This window comes from Myodes glareolus, chromosome 9 (assembly GCF_982192425.1).
Source record: "Myodes glareolus chromosome 9, mMyoGla1.1, whole genome shotgun sequence".
NCBI lineage: Eukaryota > Metazoa > Chordata > Mammalia > Rodentia > Cricetidae > Myodes > Myodes glareolus.
This window is the reverse complement of record NC_142034.1, coordinates 16,752,205-16,765,850: the sequence shown is the minus strand read 5'-3', so window position 1 is coordinate 16,765,850 and position 13,646 is coordinate 16,752,205. Positions and strand designations below refer to the sequence as shown.

The 13,646-nt window shown below is 38.8% G+C and overlaps 1 protein-coding gene across 1 annotated transcript in view; it reads left to right on the top strand.

Moving 5' to 3' along the window:
• Tanc2 (tetratricopeptide repeat, ankyrin repeat and coiled-coil containing 2) overlaps window positions 1-13,646 on the top strand; it is a 322,705-nt gene that overhangs the window by 283,480 nt on the left and 25,579 nt on the right. Inside the window, 4 exon segments of the mRNA XM_087909880.1 lie at window positions 2,359-2,481; window positions 3,012-3,248; window positions 6,299-6,484; window positions 8,395-8,488. Coding sequence (XP_087766006.1) covers window positions 2,359-2,481; window positions 3,012-3,248; window positions 6,299-6,484; window positions 8,395-8,488 — 640 coding nt within the window.

Below are 13,646 nucleotides of genomic sequence, written 5' to 3'. Positions count from 1 at the left end.
AGTCTAAACTGACAACCAGGGGCCTGCATTGAACTAACTTAGGCCCTCTACATATATGTGACAGTTGTGTAGTTTGGTCTACTTGTGGACTCCTAGCAATGAGAGGAGACTCTGTCCCTAACACTTCCACTGGCTTTGGGAACCTATGCCCCATAGTGGATTGCCTTGCCCAGCCTTAATACAAGGGGAGGAACTTAGTCTTAGTCTTATTGCAACTTGGTATACCATGCTTTGTTGATACCCATCTGAAGCCTTCCTCTTTCTGACTTTGAGCAAATTACTTAATCATCTCCAGGTAGTTTTCTCTGCTATAAACAGTAAATTCTGTCTCCCAGGGGCTGCTGTGCATAATAGAGTAAGTAAAGCTGAGCTAATAAGAGGGTTCTTTATTTAGGGGGGACTCACAGATCACAATCCTCTGCACGAAAGGGGAACAGGAACCAAATCTAGCATTTAGGAGAGATAGGAGAGAGAAAAAGAGATGGCACACAAGCGAACACTTTTTTGGTACTCAAGTCCACACCCAACCTGGTCCAGCCTCTCAAAGGCCATTGGCTGAAAGAGGTTCCCCATCATTTCCTCCTTTTGTCTATGTAAGAGAGTTCCAAACCCAATACAAAACTATATACAATAAGAACAGATATCAAGTATAAATGTTAGAATTACAGCCAGCATAAACAATATTAGGCAAGAAACACATGCTAAATGTTTCAATAATTATTCTATCCTAAGGAATCTAAGTCTTATATTAGAAATGGCTTGGTTGAATCATAAGAGGAAAGTAATTATGACTATCTAGTCTTCAACCCCATTGAAGACCTGAGAAGGGAGATGATATTACTTGAGTAGGCAGGAAAAAGTGCAATCAAGCAACTTCCAAAATGTGCAGTAAATGACAGAGACAACTGGCTACCTGGGCAGTCACCCAAAGTGATTTTTGCAGGTTGGAGCAACCAGCTTTGGCTAAGGCCTAGAGTAACTGACAGATATTTTCAGAAGCAAGAAAGTTGTCAAAACCATCTTACCCTGTCTTGGCAAGGTTTGGCAGTCTTTTTTCTTGTAACCCACTTGTTCAGTCCGGACACCATGCATTTTATCAGTGATCCAGGCATGGACAGTTCTTTGCCCAAATGCCACTTTGCTAAGAAGAAAACAAGCTCCATGTGGAGTGTCTTCGATGGTCAACATTCCCTAGGGAATAGATCAGTACTGCTAGGAACAGTCATGTCTCATGTCAACAGAACCCTGTTATTTAAATGCCATATTTTATAGTTCTTTGAAGCGGTTAAAGATCACCTATCTATGAGGAATACAATCTCTGTAAATCTAAAGAACCTGATTAGTCTAACTATAAGTATGACAAATATGAATGACTATTTACCTATAATTCTTAATACCTATATAGCTTAAAGACTAAAACGTCATATTAGAATATTAAACAATCTTTGATTAAAGACGTGCAAGCTCCCAAATTTTATTGCTACTATTTTCCTGCCCTTGAGATTTTCTGTTTAATTCACTCATACTTTGACAGAAGAGCAAGATGCTTGGCAGAAAGTGTTAACCACCAAGCAATTTTAAGACTGAATTATTTGTTTCTCCCTTACAGTGTAGTCTAGTGCAGATCATTTGTGCAGTTTCCTCCTGTGTAGTAGTTCAGAAATCACCTTAGGCTTCAGAATTCTTCATTGAATCCTCTGTACCTACTGTTAAGAGAAACAGTAGAAAGTCTGCAGAAACACACAGCAGGATTAGGGGAGCCAGCCTGAAAAAGACATTTTCCTAAGGCCCGGATTTTATTAGCTAAAGTTGAGTCATGTGATCCACCTAGATCCAAAGGAGGCTAAGTAACTATAATTTTTTCCAAATGTTCAGGAAGAAAATGAAATAAAGATCAAGGATCAAATTATCTGTCACAGTATTATTTTAATGACTTAAGTTACTTAAGAAAGCTAATGGGAAAATAAATTATATTCAGATACAGAGCAAAAAAATGATGTTAAGTGATCTACTACTAGAGACAGTTTAAGTTACTATGTTTCTGTAAAGCTAGTCTTTGTCCCTATCAGCTTTGCAGTATATGAACATTATTAAAATGAAACTCTACACTCATTCATTAGTACCAAAACCTAAGGGCCACTCACTCACTACTGATGATACTTTTTAGCTGAGTTAATAATTTAATTATCTCACTGAGAGTGATGGCACACACCTTTAATCCAGCACTTGAGAGGCAGTGGCAGATGGATGTCTGTGAGTCAGGACAAGTTGCAGGACAGCCAGGACAACATAAAAAGACTTTGTCTAACAAAAATTATTTTTACTAATAATTTAATTGTCTCTATTTTTCTTTTTCAGGGTTTGAGTAAGAAAGTTGGTGTATCATCCTCCATCCTCCAAGGTCTCTGGATCTCCTATAGCACAGAAGGTCTTTCTATGGCGTTGGCATCTTTACGAAATCTCTACACTCCAAATATAAAGGTAAACACAAACTGCAAATAGACTGAATAGATTGCAAATAGATTGACTGGAAAGTATAATTATAAGAGCATTTAGTTGATCTCTGACTTGCCTTGGACTACTTCCTAATGAATAGCCTTTTAGAAATTTTAATGTACATTAAATTGCTATATTTTATTCTGGTAACTGAGGACTGAAGCTGTTGTGTAGCTGGTTGGTACCGGGGCTCAGGCTCTGCTAAAGGTTCTGAAGGGTAAATTGATCTCAGGTCACTTCTATCTGGGGAGGAACTTTTTAAGTCAAGAATTCACTTAAGTAAGCCAATATTCAGCACTTAGTATGTGATCACTCATACTAGCAAGTGAGCAGATTATATAAAAGAGATGTTTTACATTATTTTCCAAAGCAAAATATTCAAAAGGGAACAAATGAATAAAAAAGATAGCTCCTAAATGCTACTGGACACTACTGTAGAGTCTCAAGTGAGTTAATTAAAAAGATGACTAAACAGGCATGACTGATGTTTGTCTGATTCTTGTTTCTGTTTCTAGGTCAGCAGACTGCTGATTTTGGGAGGTGCCAATATTAATTACCGGACAGAGGTTTTAAATAATGCTCCAATCCTATGTGTCCAGTCTCACCTTGGTTATACAGAAATGGTAGCCCTGCTTTTGGAATTTGGGGCCAATGTGGATGCCTCTTCTGAGAGTGGCCTGACTCCTCTGGGTTATGCTGCAGCAGCAGGGTTCCTGAGCATCGTGGTCTTGCTGTGCAAGAAACGGGCCAAGGTAACAGCTGTCCACTCTGCTGCTGCTCTTCTTCCTCTCCTCTCCCCTCCCCTCCCCTCCCCTCCTCTCCCCTCTCTCCTCTCCTCTCCTCTCCTCTCTATTCTCTTCTCCTCTTCTCTCCTCTATTCTCCTCTCCTCTTTTTCTTTCCTCCCAATGTTGTCTTTTTTAACTCATCTGCTGCCTCAGCAATCTAGGTATCCCTGGTATGGCACATATCAAAGGGAAGGCTCACTGAGCTCATATTTCCAGTGTTTGCCCTAATGGCCTTACCAATACATCAGAACATGGTTTTAAAGTCTTTGAGAAGGACTTGTAAGACAGCATTTATCAGCAACCTCAAAAATCCTACCTAGCAACCCAGAATGTATCTACTGAGCACAAAAGAAGCCTCTTTCTAACAAAATACAGAAGAGAAGAAGCAAGGGGCAATTAGCTGAGTGGGAGGTCTGAACTGCACAGTGCCTGTACAGCCTAGGCTTTTGTGTATAAAAGGAAACATTAGGTACAGAGATACGGAAGATCCTTGAAGACCCCCCAACCTAGAGATGGAAAAGATCCACTCAGACTGGCCAAGGGCACCCAAAGTGTTCATTAGCACATTTCAGTTCCCTGAAAACATTTCCAAAATATGTTACTTTTTTATGTGGTGTCAGGGAATATATGCATGAATGTGTAGGTGCATGCATGTTCTGGTAGAGACCAGAACAGGACAGTGATGTCTTCTTCTCATCGTTTTTCTCCTTATTGTCTTAAGAAAGACTCTCTCGTTGAACCAGAAGCTTCACTTTTCAACTAGGCTGGCTGCCTACTAAGCTCCCAGGATCCTCCTGTCTCTACCCACTAACATTGGTATTGCAGGTACACGGCGATGGCCTGCTTTCATGTGGATGCTAGGGATTAAGCTCAGCCTCTCCTACTTATAGAGCAAGCACTCTTCCTAGTGAGCCATCACCTCAGCCCCCAAAAATGTTTTCTTTATAATATTTTCCAAGACACTGATATAGAAGAATTCAATTTCAAAATACTGGTAAAAGAAAACCATTGGCTTCCAAAATGTAGGCCACCGAGGAAAATTGTAGCCTTGCGGTATTTTGATTGTCATAAAAACTAAGAATGTTGGTGGTTTCACAGTAAAACCTAAGTATATGTGCAACCTCATTTTGAGATATTCAGTACTGTCACCAGGGAAGAAAACGATACTCCTGAGACTCCTTTGGGACATGAAACTTGGGATTCTCAATGAAGTCACAGAGTCTTAGATATTACTGTGACACAGATTACCCACCTATAACAATGTCCCCTTTGTTTGAATGGAGCTTCTAGAGAGAAAATATATGGTCCTGATGTTACTCTTGATATAAACTCATATCCTAAAAAAAAAAAAAAAAAGAAAGAAAGAAAATATAAAAATAAACTTTAAATTTTAAGTAAAAAAAAAAAAAAACTCATATCCTAGCTAGGTCCTTGAATCTTCTCTGTCCTTATACCAGCATGCCATTGTTCTACTTATTTTTTTATTGTTTTCCTAGAGCAAATGGTTTCACTGTTTATTCTCTTTTCAAAATCCTGTCACCTCCTCTATGTTTTGTATTTGTAAGATTAAGCTAAAAGCAAGGTGTGCTATTGTACCTCTATAACCTCAGAACTTGGGAGACTATGAGACAAGAGAATCATAAATTTAAAGTCAGTCTGAAATATATAGGAAGGCCATCAATTTTTTTAAAAAGGAAGAAAAGAAGAAAGTGTCTGTCTCAGTGAACATCTGTCATAGACAGTGTTCTTTCCTACACTGGCCTGTACTCTTGCCTAACAAGGAAGTACTAATGCTAAAGACCCTTTGATATCTGTGTCTCTTTTTCCTTTACCAAAACATTGAGTAAACAACTCATTATATTTCCATTTGTTCATTTTGTGTAAGGACAGCACAGAGGTGACTCTACCCTTTTATTGAAATGTGTACACGAACTACATCGTGTCCACACATCTTATTGTAGATGATAACTTCTGTCATTTGATTAAAGGTACTGTCTTCTAAGTTGTAACTCTGAAAGTACTTTTTCCCCTTTGTAATTAAGAAAGATATCTTTCAAGAAGGTGGTTTGAGACCTGATAAACACATTTGTTGTTGCTCATCACACTTTTGTTCACTTGTGTTAAAATCTACTCTTGATTTTTACTGAGAGAAGTTATGGCTCTGATGCCTGTTTAACAGCTGATTTTCTGTTTCCATTCTTTCCTTATTTGTTGATAGGATTCCTTTCTCTTTTTGTTTGTGTGTTTGTTTTATTTTGCTTTTTCAAGTCAGGGTTTTGCTGTAGCTTTGGAACCTGTCCTGGAACTCATTCTGTAGACCAGGCTGGCCTCGAACTCACAGAGATCTGCCTCTGCCTCCTGAGTGCTGGGATTAAAGGCGTGTGCCACTGCCTGGCTTGATAACCACATTCTGATCGGAAACTTCTGTCTAAAGATCTTCTGGTAGATGGATCATAATCAGCCTTTCTTTCAACCTAAACTCTGAACCAACACTGAAATTATAAAACTGCTTTTGGAGCTTAATCTAGAGTAAAGCTCCAAGTGCCTCTAGCCATTTAGGCCAAATCTTTGACATTCTGCCCTCCTGTTGCAAGAGGAAGCCATTTCTGCCAAAGTCCAGTGGTCTACTGAATGACTCACGACACAGGGTATTTCTTCTTTGGAGCACTATGGATAATTTTTGTGCCAGCAGAATCATGGGTCTCTCGAGTCTTAGACTGAAAAGAACTATTAAGAGCAAAGAGAACTGAATACCTCAGCTTCACCTGAGGGTTTTGTTTCATTTTTCTTTAAATGTGAAAACAAAAACCTTACCTCATTTTATGGAGAAAGAAGTTCTCCACAGGGAGATGCACAGGGGATTTGGAGATCATTTCTAATCTACCTGAGTGGAAAGTATCCACTAAGTTCAGAGAGTGGGAAAGGATGATGTAGACACATGCAGTAGGCCAGTGTGACTAGGTTAGACTACAGCAGCCAATCTTTGTTCATGCAAGTCTCTGTTCTCTTCCCTTAGGTAGATCACTTGGATAAGAATGGGCAGTGTGCTTTGGTTCATGCTGCTCTACGGGGTCATCTAGAGGTTGTCAAGTTTCTCATTCAGTGTGACTGGACAATGGCAGGCCAGCAGCAAGGAGTGTTTAAGAAGAGCCATGCCATCCAGCAGGCCCTCATTGCTGCAGCCAGCATGGGTTACACTGAGGTAAGAAAAGGTGATAAGATTTTTAACCCCAAGTTATGTATTAAAAGACCTAGGAAACTGGGTTGGGGGGAGCATGCATGCTACAAAATTACCAGCCAAATTGGTGCGAAGCTTTTAATCTATTATGAAGAATAAGGGGATTAAACTCTATAAAACACTACTCAAATACCATGGTACCTAGAATTATGTGCGTGGAACAAACTTGAGAGTCAGCAAGGAGTTTGGAAATTATCTCACACAGCTCCTCCCATACTTTCACCCCTAAGAGTGTGACACTAAGACACAGAAGGGTTACTGACTTGTGGACATATCGTCAGACATTGTTGGACAGAAAGGATACGTAACCCACAGAACCTCAGAAGGATCAGTTTTGATCCTAGATCTTAGAATTTTCTTAATGTCTTAGAACCCTAATTTTTCATCCATAAAGTTACTTAAATCTTTTTACAAGGCTGTTATGAGGATGCTCTGTAAATAATTAACACCGTAGAAATGGTATTCTCTACGTTATTAGTAACTGTGTCAAATACATGGAAATGTTAGTATTTGTGTGAAATGTTAAATTACTGACCATGAGGAAAGGAGAGGAGTATAACTAGGAAGCACAAAAATGCTTAAGTTTACTGTAAACTTTACCAGTGTAAAGAGTGGGTTACATGATTTAATAAATTGAATGGTTAATTGAATGTTGGCTTTGGCCAAATCTGAATCTGTAACCAACCTGTGGTTGTAACCTAACCATGATGTTTCAAGTGGAGTTTCATCTAATTTACTCTTTTGTCCAATAATTTTACTGCCATTAAATCTGATATTTGATTTACTATCAAACTATCTCTCACCTTTATGCAAGCTCTGCTGACTAAACTGAGACACATTTCAGGGTTAGCTTTAGACCAAACATTGGTTTATAAAGTTTGTAACTGTTACCACTATGGCTGACTTCAGACTGCCAGGGCTGCACCACTGAACAGGAAGGTGGGAAGAAATGCACAGTTGCACATGGTGACAATGTTTCAGCCATACAGATACAATAAATATAAATAACTAGTATAGCACAGATGATAATAATAGGACATAGTTAAATAATTCAGGAATTTTAAGAGTTGAGGGGCATTTTTTTTTGTTTGTTGTTTGTTTTTTGTGGTGGTGGGATCAAATCCAGAATCTCACACATTCTAGGAAAGCACTCTTACCAGTGAGCTATGTACCCATCCCAAGTTTAGTACTTAAATCTTTGTTTTTCATATAATTTCCTTGTTACTCAGCTTTCAATAAATGACTGACTTTTTTAACAATTAACTTGTAAAATTTCTGAAAATTTTAGAATCTGCTTGCATGGGCCACTACTCACCAGCCCATCCCACTGCAAGGGGATATTCCAGGGAAGCAGCAATCCTTGCAGCTGACATGAGCTCTCTCCAAGAGAATATGAAGCCAAACTGAAATTTGTATCATCTAGGGAAAGTCTTTTAACTCCCAGTACAATCAGAGTCCTGGAAACAGCTGTCACCTTTGTTTGTGGTTTACAGTCAGTCATTCTCCCTCCCACCTCACAGACAGCCCTCATACTTCTGAGAGGAAAAAAGCTAACAATCACTTTAAAGATATATAGACCTCAGTTTTTTTCCATATTTCTTTCCTAAGTTCTTATTGTCATTAGTTTAAATAAGAATATGTAATTTTTAAATCACATACTGTATGGATTATATTAAAGAAAAAATGTAAACTCTGTCTGGTAGGACAGCTTTCCATCAGAACAGTTGGGGGGTTTCTTTGAGAAAATCAAAACTGATTTCTTTTGTACTTAAGAAAGTTAGCGGTGCTTGGAGGACTGTCTTCCACAGCTCCCAGATTAGTGCCAGCAGCACAGCCTGTCATCTGCAGTGAGCTGACGGGAGTTCTTGTTTCAGATTGTCTCCTACCTACTTGATCTTCCAGAAAAAGATGAAGAGGAAGTGGAGCGAGCTCAGATCAACAGTTTTGACAGTCTCTGGGGAGAGACAGGTACTTCTCTTGGGCATCAGTATCTTAGTGGGATGTTGTACTTATGTAGACTTTCTGCGTCTCTCATACCATTTTTTTGAGTCTGGCATACTTTGGCACTCTGTCTTAAGACTTTTGTGTTGCAGACCAGGTCAGCTTTCCTCACCTGCTTTCCCTTTGAATTCTCCTCCATTAGCTCTTTTTTAAAAAGAATCACCACTCTTGTTTCCAACTATTTTTAAAAGACCAGCTTTCCCTACAATATGGTAATCAAAAAAGAAAATAATGGTGACCTTTTGTTTGTATGATCCTTATACTGCTTCCTTTTCCTTTCTTCCCAAAATAACATTCAACCTCCAGTTACAAACTGTGAAGATGCCCCTTTCATCCACATCTCTGACTTAACCAGATGTTTTTATGGCTATCTAACACTCTTAGGTTAAAGAGTAAAACACTCTTAGGTTTTGCCTTGTGGGTAAAGTTGCTAGCTAGATGCAGACTGATCTCCTGCAATCCCTCTGGGTCTACAATGACATTTTCTTTATCATTTAGTCATGGCTTCACCAGCAGTAGCCTCTTCCTTGTTCAAGAAATGAATGTTGTCTTTTCTCCAAGTCTCCACTGGAGCATCTGGAGAAACATTAGTAAGCTTTGGTGTATCTTTGTGAAACTGGGGCAGGGAAAACAGTAGAGTTACCACAGATATGTGTCATATTTGCCAGGAGAAAGACTAATATTGAGATGGCAAAGGTAGGTAACGTGTTTCACTAAAGAAGAAGGGCATGCATTTTGGTAAAGGTTGAGAATGTTAAAAATCACATAAGAATTTTGAACTTAACCAAAATTTATAACAGCTAGTTGAATTGTTTTCTTTCTCCCCCTGCTAAAATTATACATAGGTTTCATGACTTCTTTTACATGTGTAATGGTCCAGAGCTCAGGAATTTCCTTCTCAAATAATTTCTCCCTCTGTAAAAGCCAAAGAGAGCAGGTGCCAGGCAGCTGCAGCTTAAGAGCCCATGATAGATGGAAGGAAAATGTGCAGCTGGAAACAGCTGCTGTCCCAGGAGCCCCATCCTGAGAGAAGTTAGAGGATGGGGACCAGCCAGGATTCTCCATATGGGACCTAGAACTGCAAAAGGGACATGTTAGTTTACCTCTCCTGTCAGCAACCCTTCTCCAATACTGTGTTGCCATACCTCCTGATAGACCCCTTCTAACCAAGGAGGAGGGCCAAAAATGCCATGGTCCAGCAGTCATAATGGGTAGATATTATAAAGCCAATAATCAGAAAGTGGAATATCAAACTTATTCTAGTGCTGGACTTCAAAGAAATTCTTAGAAAGGTTCAAAATGGTGTAAACTGTGTGGGAGATGACTCACTGGGTACAGCTCACTGCCTGCCATACAAGTATGAGATTCTGAGTTTGTATCCCCAGTACCCACATAAAAGTCAAGCATAGCAGCATAATCTGTAACCCCAACACTGGGAGAGCGGAGACAGTCAGATACCAAGGACTCTCTGACTAGCCAGTCTAACAGAAACAACAGTGAAAATCCTGTCTCAAAAACTAAGGTAGATTAAGGAAGAAACCTAAGACATCAACCTCTGACTTTCACTGGTAAATGTGCAAACACACACACACACGTATAAACTGTATACAGGAGGCTTAATTTTTATTAAGTATGAATTTCTTTTCGGGGGGAGGTTGGTTTGTTTGGGTTTTGTTCTTGTTATTTTTCCCCCTTTTTTGGTTTTACAAGAAAGGGTTTCTTTGTGTGTATCTGGCTGTCCTGGAACTCACTCTGTAGACCAGGCTGGCCTCAAATTCGGAGATCTTCCTGCCTCTGCCTCCCTAGTGCTGGGATTAAAGTGTTTGCCACCACTGCCCAGCTGAATATGAATTTCTTATTCGAATAAAACTTTATAACCTGGTTGGTACAGTGACTTACAAGAGAAAGGCACTTGCTGCCAACCTACCATGTTGACCTGAGTTTTATCCCCTGAACCCACATGATAAAAGACCAATTTCCTAAGTTAATCTTTGGCCTTTACATGTATGCTGTATCATATAAAAAATAAAAGAATAAATATAGTCTCAAAATTTTAAAATATCTCATACTTAAAAGCACATGAATTTTTATTAATACTAATATACCTCAAAAGTCTAAAGATCAAAATTCCATGTCCATTTGCTTATAGTCAGAATTGTGTCATATTAAAGTTGATATTTACATGCAACAATTTTACTTTTAAAAACTGTTAAATGTACATTTGGACAAAATATAATTTCTGGATCTATAAAAAGTTAATTAAGGAAAGCCACAGTTACATACACCTGTAACTCCAACACTGGAGAGGATTATTGCACATGGTCTACTTAGTAAGTTCCAGGCTAGCCACAGCTATGTAGCCCAGGCTAGCCACAGCTATGTAGCAAGGCTATATATCAAAACAAAATCAAGACAAAATTATTTGATTTCAGAGAAATTTTGGAAAAAGACTAGTGTCTTTGCTTTGTAAAAACAACCCTACAATTTAGCACTAATGTAGCATGAACTTCAGCTTACTTCTTTAACTGCAGTGATTTGAAATAAGTCTGCATGGTTTTTTTTTCTAATTTATAACACACAATTTAAAACTTACTATGGCCCATTGCATTGTGATATTTGCTGCAATGGTAAAATTTTATATGTATTTATATAAGTTATGTATTCATTTTTAAGCTGGTGGAAGTCTCATGTCTACAATCCTGACTGTTGGCAGAGGATGTTCGTTTATTCCTGGCTGCCCTAGCCCAAAATATTCACACAGAAACTGTATTAATTACAACACTGCTTGATCTATTAGCTTATGCATATTTCTAGATAACTCTTTTTTTTTCTCATAAAACTTTCTGCTTTATTAAGTTGCAATAAGAAGCCCACATGTTAGAGTAATATATCACATTTGTTTCTTTTTCTGAGAGTTACTTGAAAGCTCTAGATAACTCTTATATCTTAAATCAAGCCATTTCTATTAATCTATGCATCACCACGAGGTTGTGGCCTACTGACAAAGTTCCCACATCTGTCTCCTCTGGCGGCAGCTACATAGCATCTCACTGACTCTGCCTACTTTCTCTCAGCATTCAGTCTGGTTTTCTCACCTAGCACTATTCTGCCCTATCACAGGCCAAAGCAGAGTCTTCATTCATTAGCCAATAAAAGCAGCACATTTACAGACAGACTTCCTACACCACCTGACCTAACTGAGGAAACTTTACCAAGGGAAAATACAGTGGTCAGAGTTTACATCTGTGTTACTTAAGAAGAGGAAAGGAAACAGACATTTCTGTCAGTTTACTAACACAAGTTCTTTCTCTCACAGCCATCATATCACACCCCAGTTCCAGAGGTGTCAATATGGGGAGCAGTGAATCTAGAACCAATGAAATGTATCTTAGAATATAATGAAATAGTACTGAGATAAAATTTTACGTATTATATGCCCTAAAATATGATCACTGGAGTATGCTTGATGCTTTTGTCTTCCTTTGGCAGCCTTTATCCCTCTAGATGTCATCTTGCAGCTGGCCTTCACCATCTGGCTAACTATAGCAAGTCAAAAACACCACTAAAAAGGAGAAACTTACAACCATTACTTTTTGTGCCACCACAGAAACAAGAGGTTTTTCCCTCTTATCTCACAGGATTGTCACAGACTTGTTAGGGAAGAACACAAGAAAAGCAGTGAGGTGACACGCTGTCCTGTCCTGCTCCTTGTGTACAGGGACTTTGTACCTGTGTGTCTATGGCCAAGATTATTGCAGCTGTCTACGTGCTGCCCTTCAGGACTCTCTACCTTACTCTCTGGAGATTCATGTTCCAGAATGTAGCCAGAGATGGATCTTTTACATCATAGTCTAAAGTCACTTTCCTACTTACCAACCTTTGTTTACTGTTTGTAGAATTAAATTCTTTTTTTTTTAATTTATTTATTTTATACACATTGGTGTTTTTGCCGTCATATATGTCTGTGTGAGGGTGTTGGATCCCGTGGAACTGAAGTCACAGACAGTTGTGAGCTGCCATGTGGATGCTGGGAATCGAACCCTGGTCCTCTGGTAGAGCAGTCAGTGCTCTTAACCGCTGAGCCATCTCTCCAGCCCCTAGAATTAGATTCTTTACTGTAGTTTAAGACCAGTCATGATCCCCAGGCTCATGTATTGTCTATCTTCTCTGGCAATTCTTGGTAATAACAAGCATACATTGTGTCCCACTTCAGCGCCTTTATGCATGCCTTTGTCTAACATTCCTACTTGTCTTTTTGTACCTCGCATCATATAACCCAGATTGCCCTCTCCTTAGAGGCCTTATGAGATACTTACTACTTCTCTGCCATCTCAATACCACAGAATGTCATTGTTGTGATTATCACATTGTAGCATATTTATGTTTTCCGTGGTCAATGGTGAGTTTGTTGAGACTAGACAGCATGTAACAAATAACTCTATTAATATTTAATGTTTTAGGTACAGTAATCAATTTGTCTCCCCAACCATCTTCCTTCATTGATTTTATATGTTGTAATCTTTCAAGATATAAATAGATAAAAAAAACATTTGTTTTTCAGTATTCTGTTTAGTGTACCTTAGTGTCAGCATTCTGTCCAAGCCCATCTCTGAGCTATATCATACATGCCTCTTCAAGCATGTATGCACACGTGTGTGCACACACGCATACACCACAAACTATTTGTGTCAGATGATCTCATCAGATGCTGACCAGCTCAGAAAATAAAGTCTGTTTCTGGTCTCTTGGGAAGAGATTTTTTTTTCTCCTAACTGTTATAGTTTATGAATAGTGCTTTTACCTTAATCTCCTTTCTTCTAAAAACTCTTAACAGTTTTTTGATAATATTCATAGAATCCATTTAAAGCAACTCCTTGGCCATGATTTTAAGAAGTCCAGACTCCATTCTACATAGTTGCATTGTTTTGAGATGAAATTGGCCAGCTGCATTAATAACCATGTCTAGCTAACATCTGAAGGTTGCTGCCAAATGACATCATAACCTAAACAACAGAGATCACACAACAAAGAAAAAGGCCAAATGGAATGTTCTCCCTCATAAAAATGTGTCATTCCGTAGAGAGAAATGGGCCAACCAGAGTTAGAGTAGTCAGTGTCTGTGAAT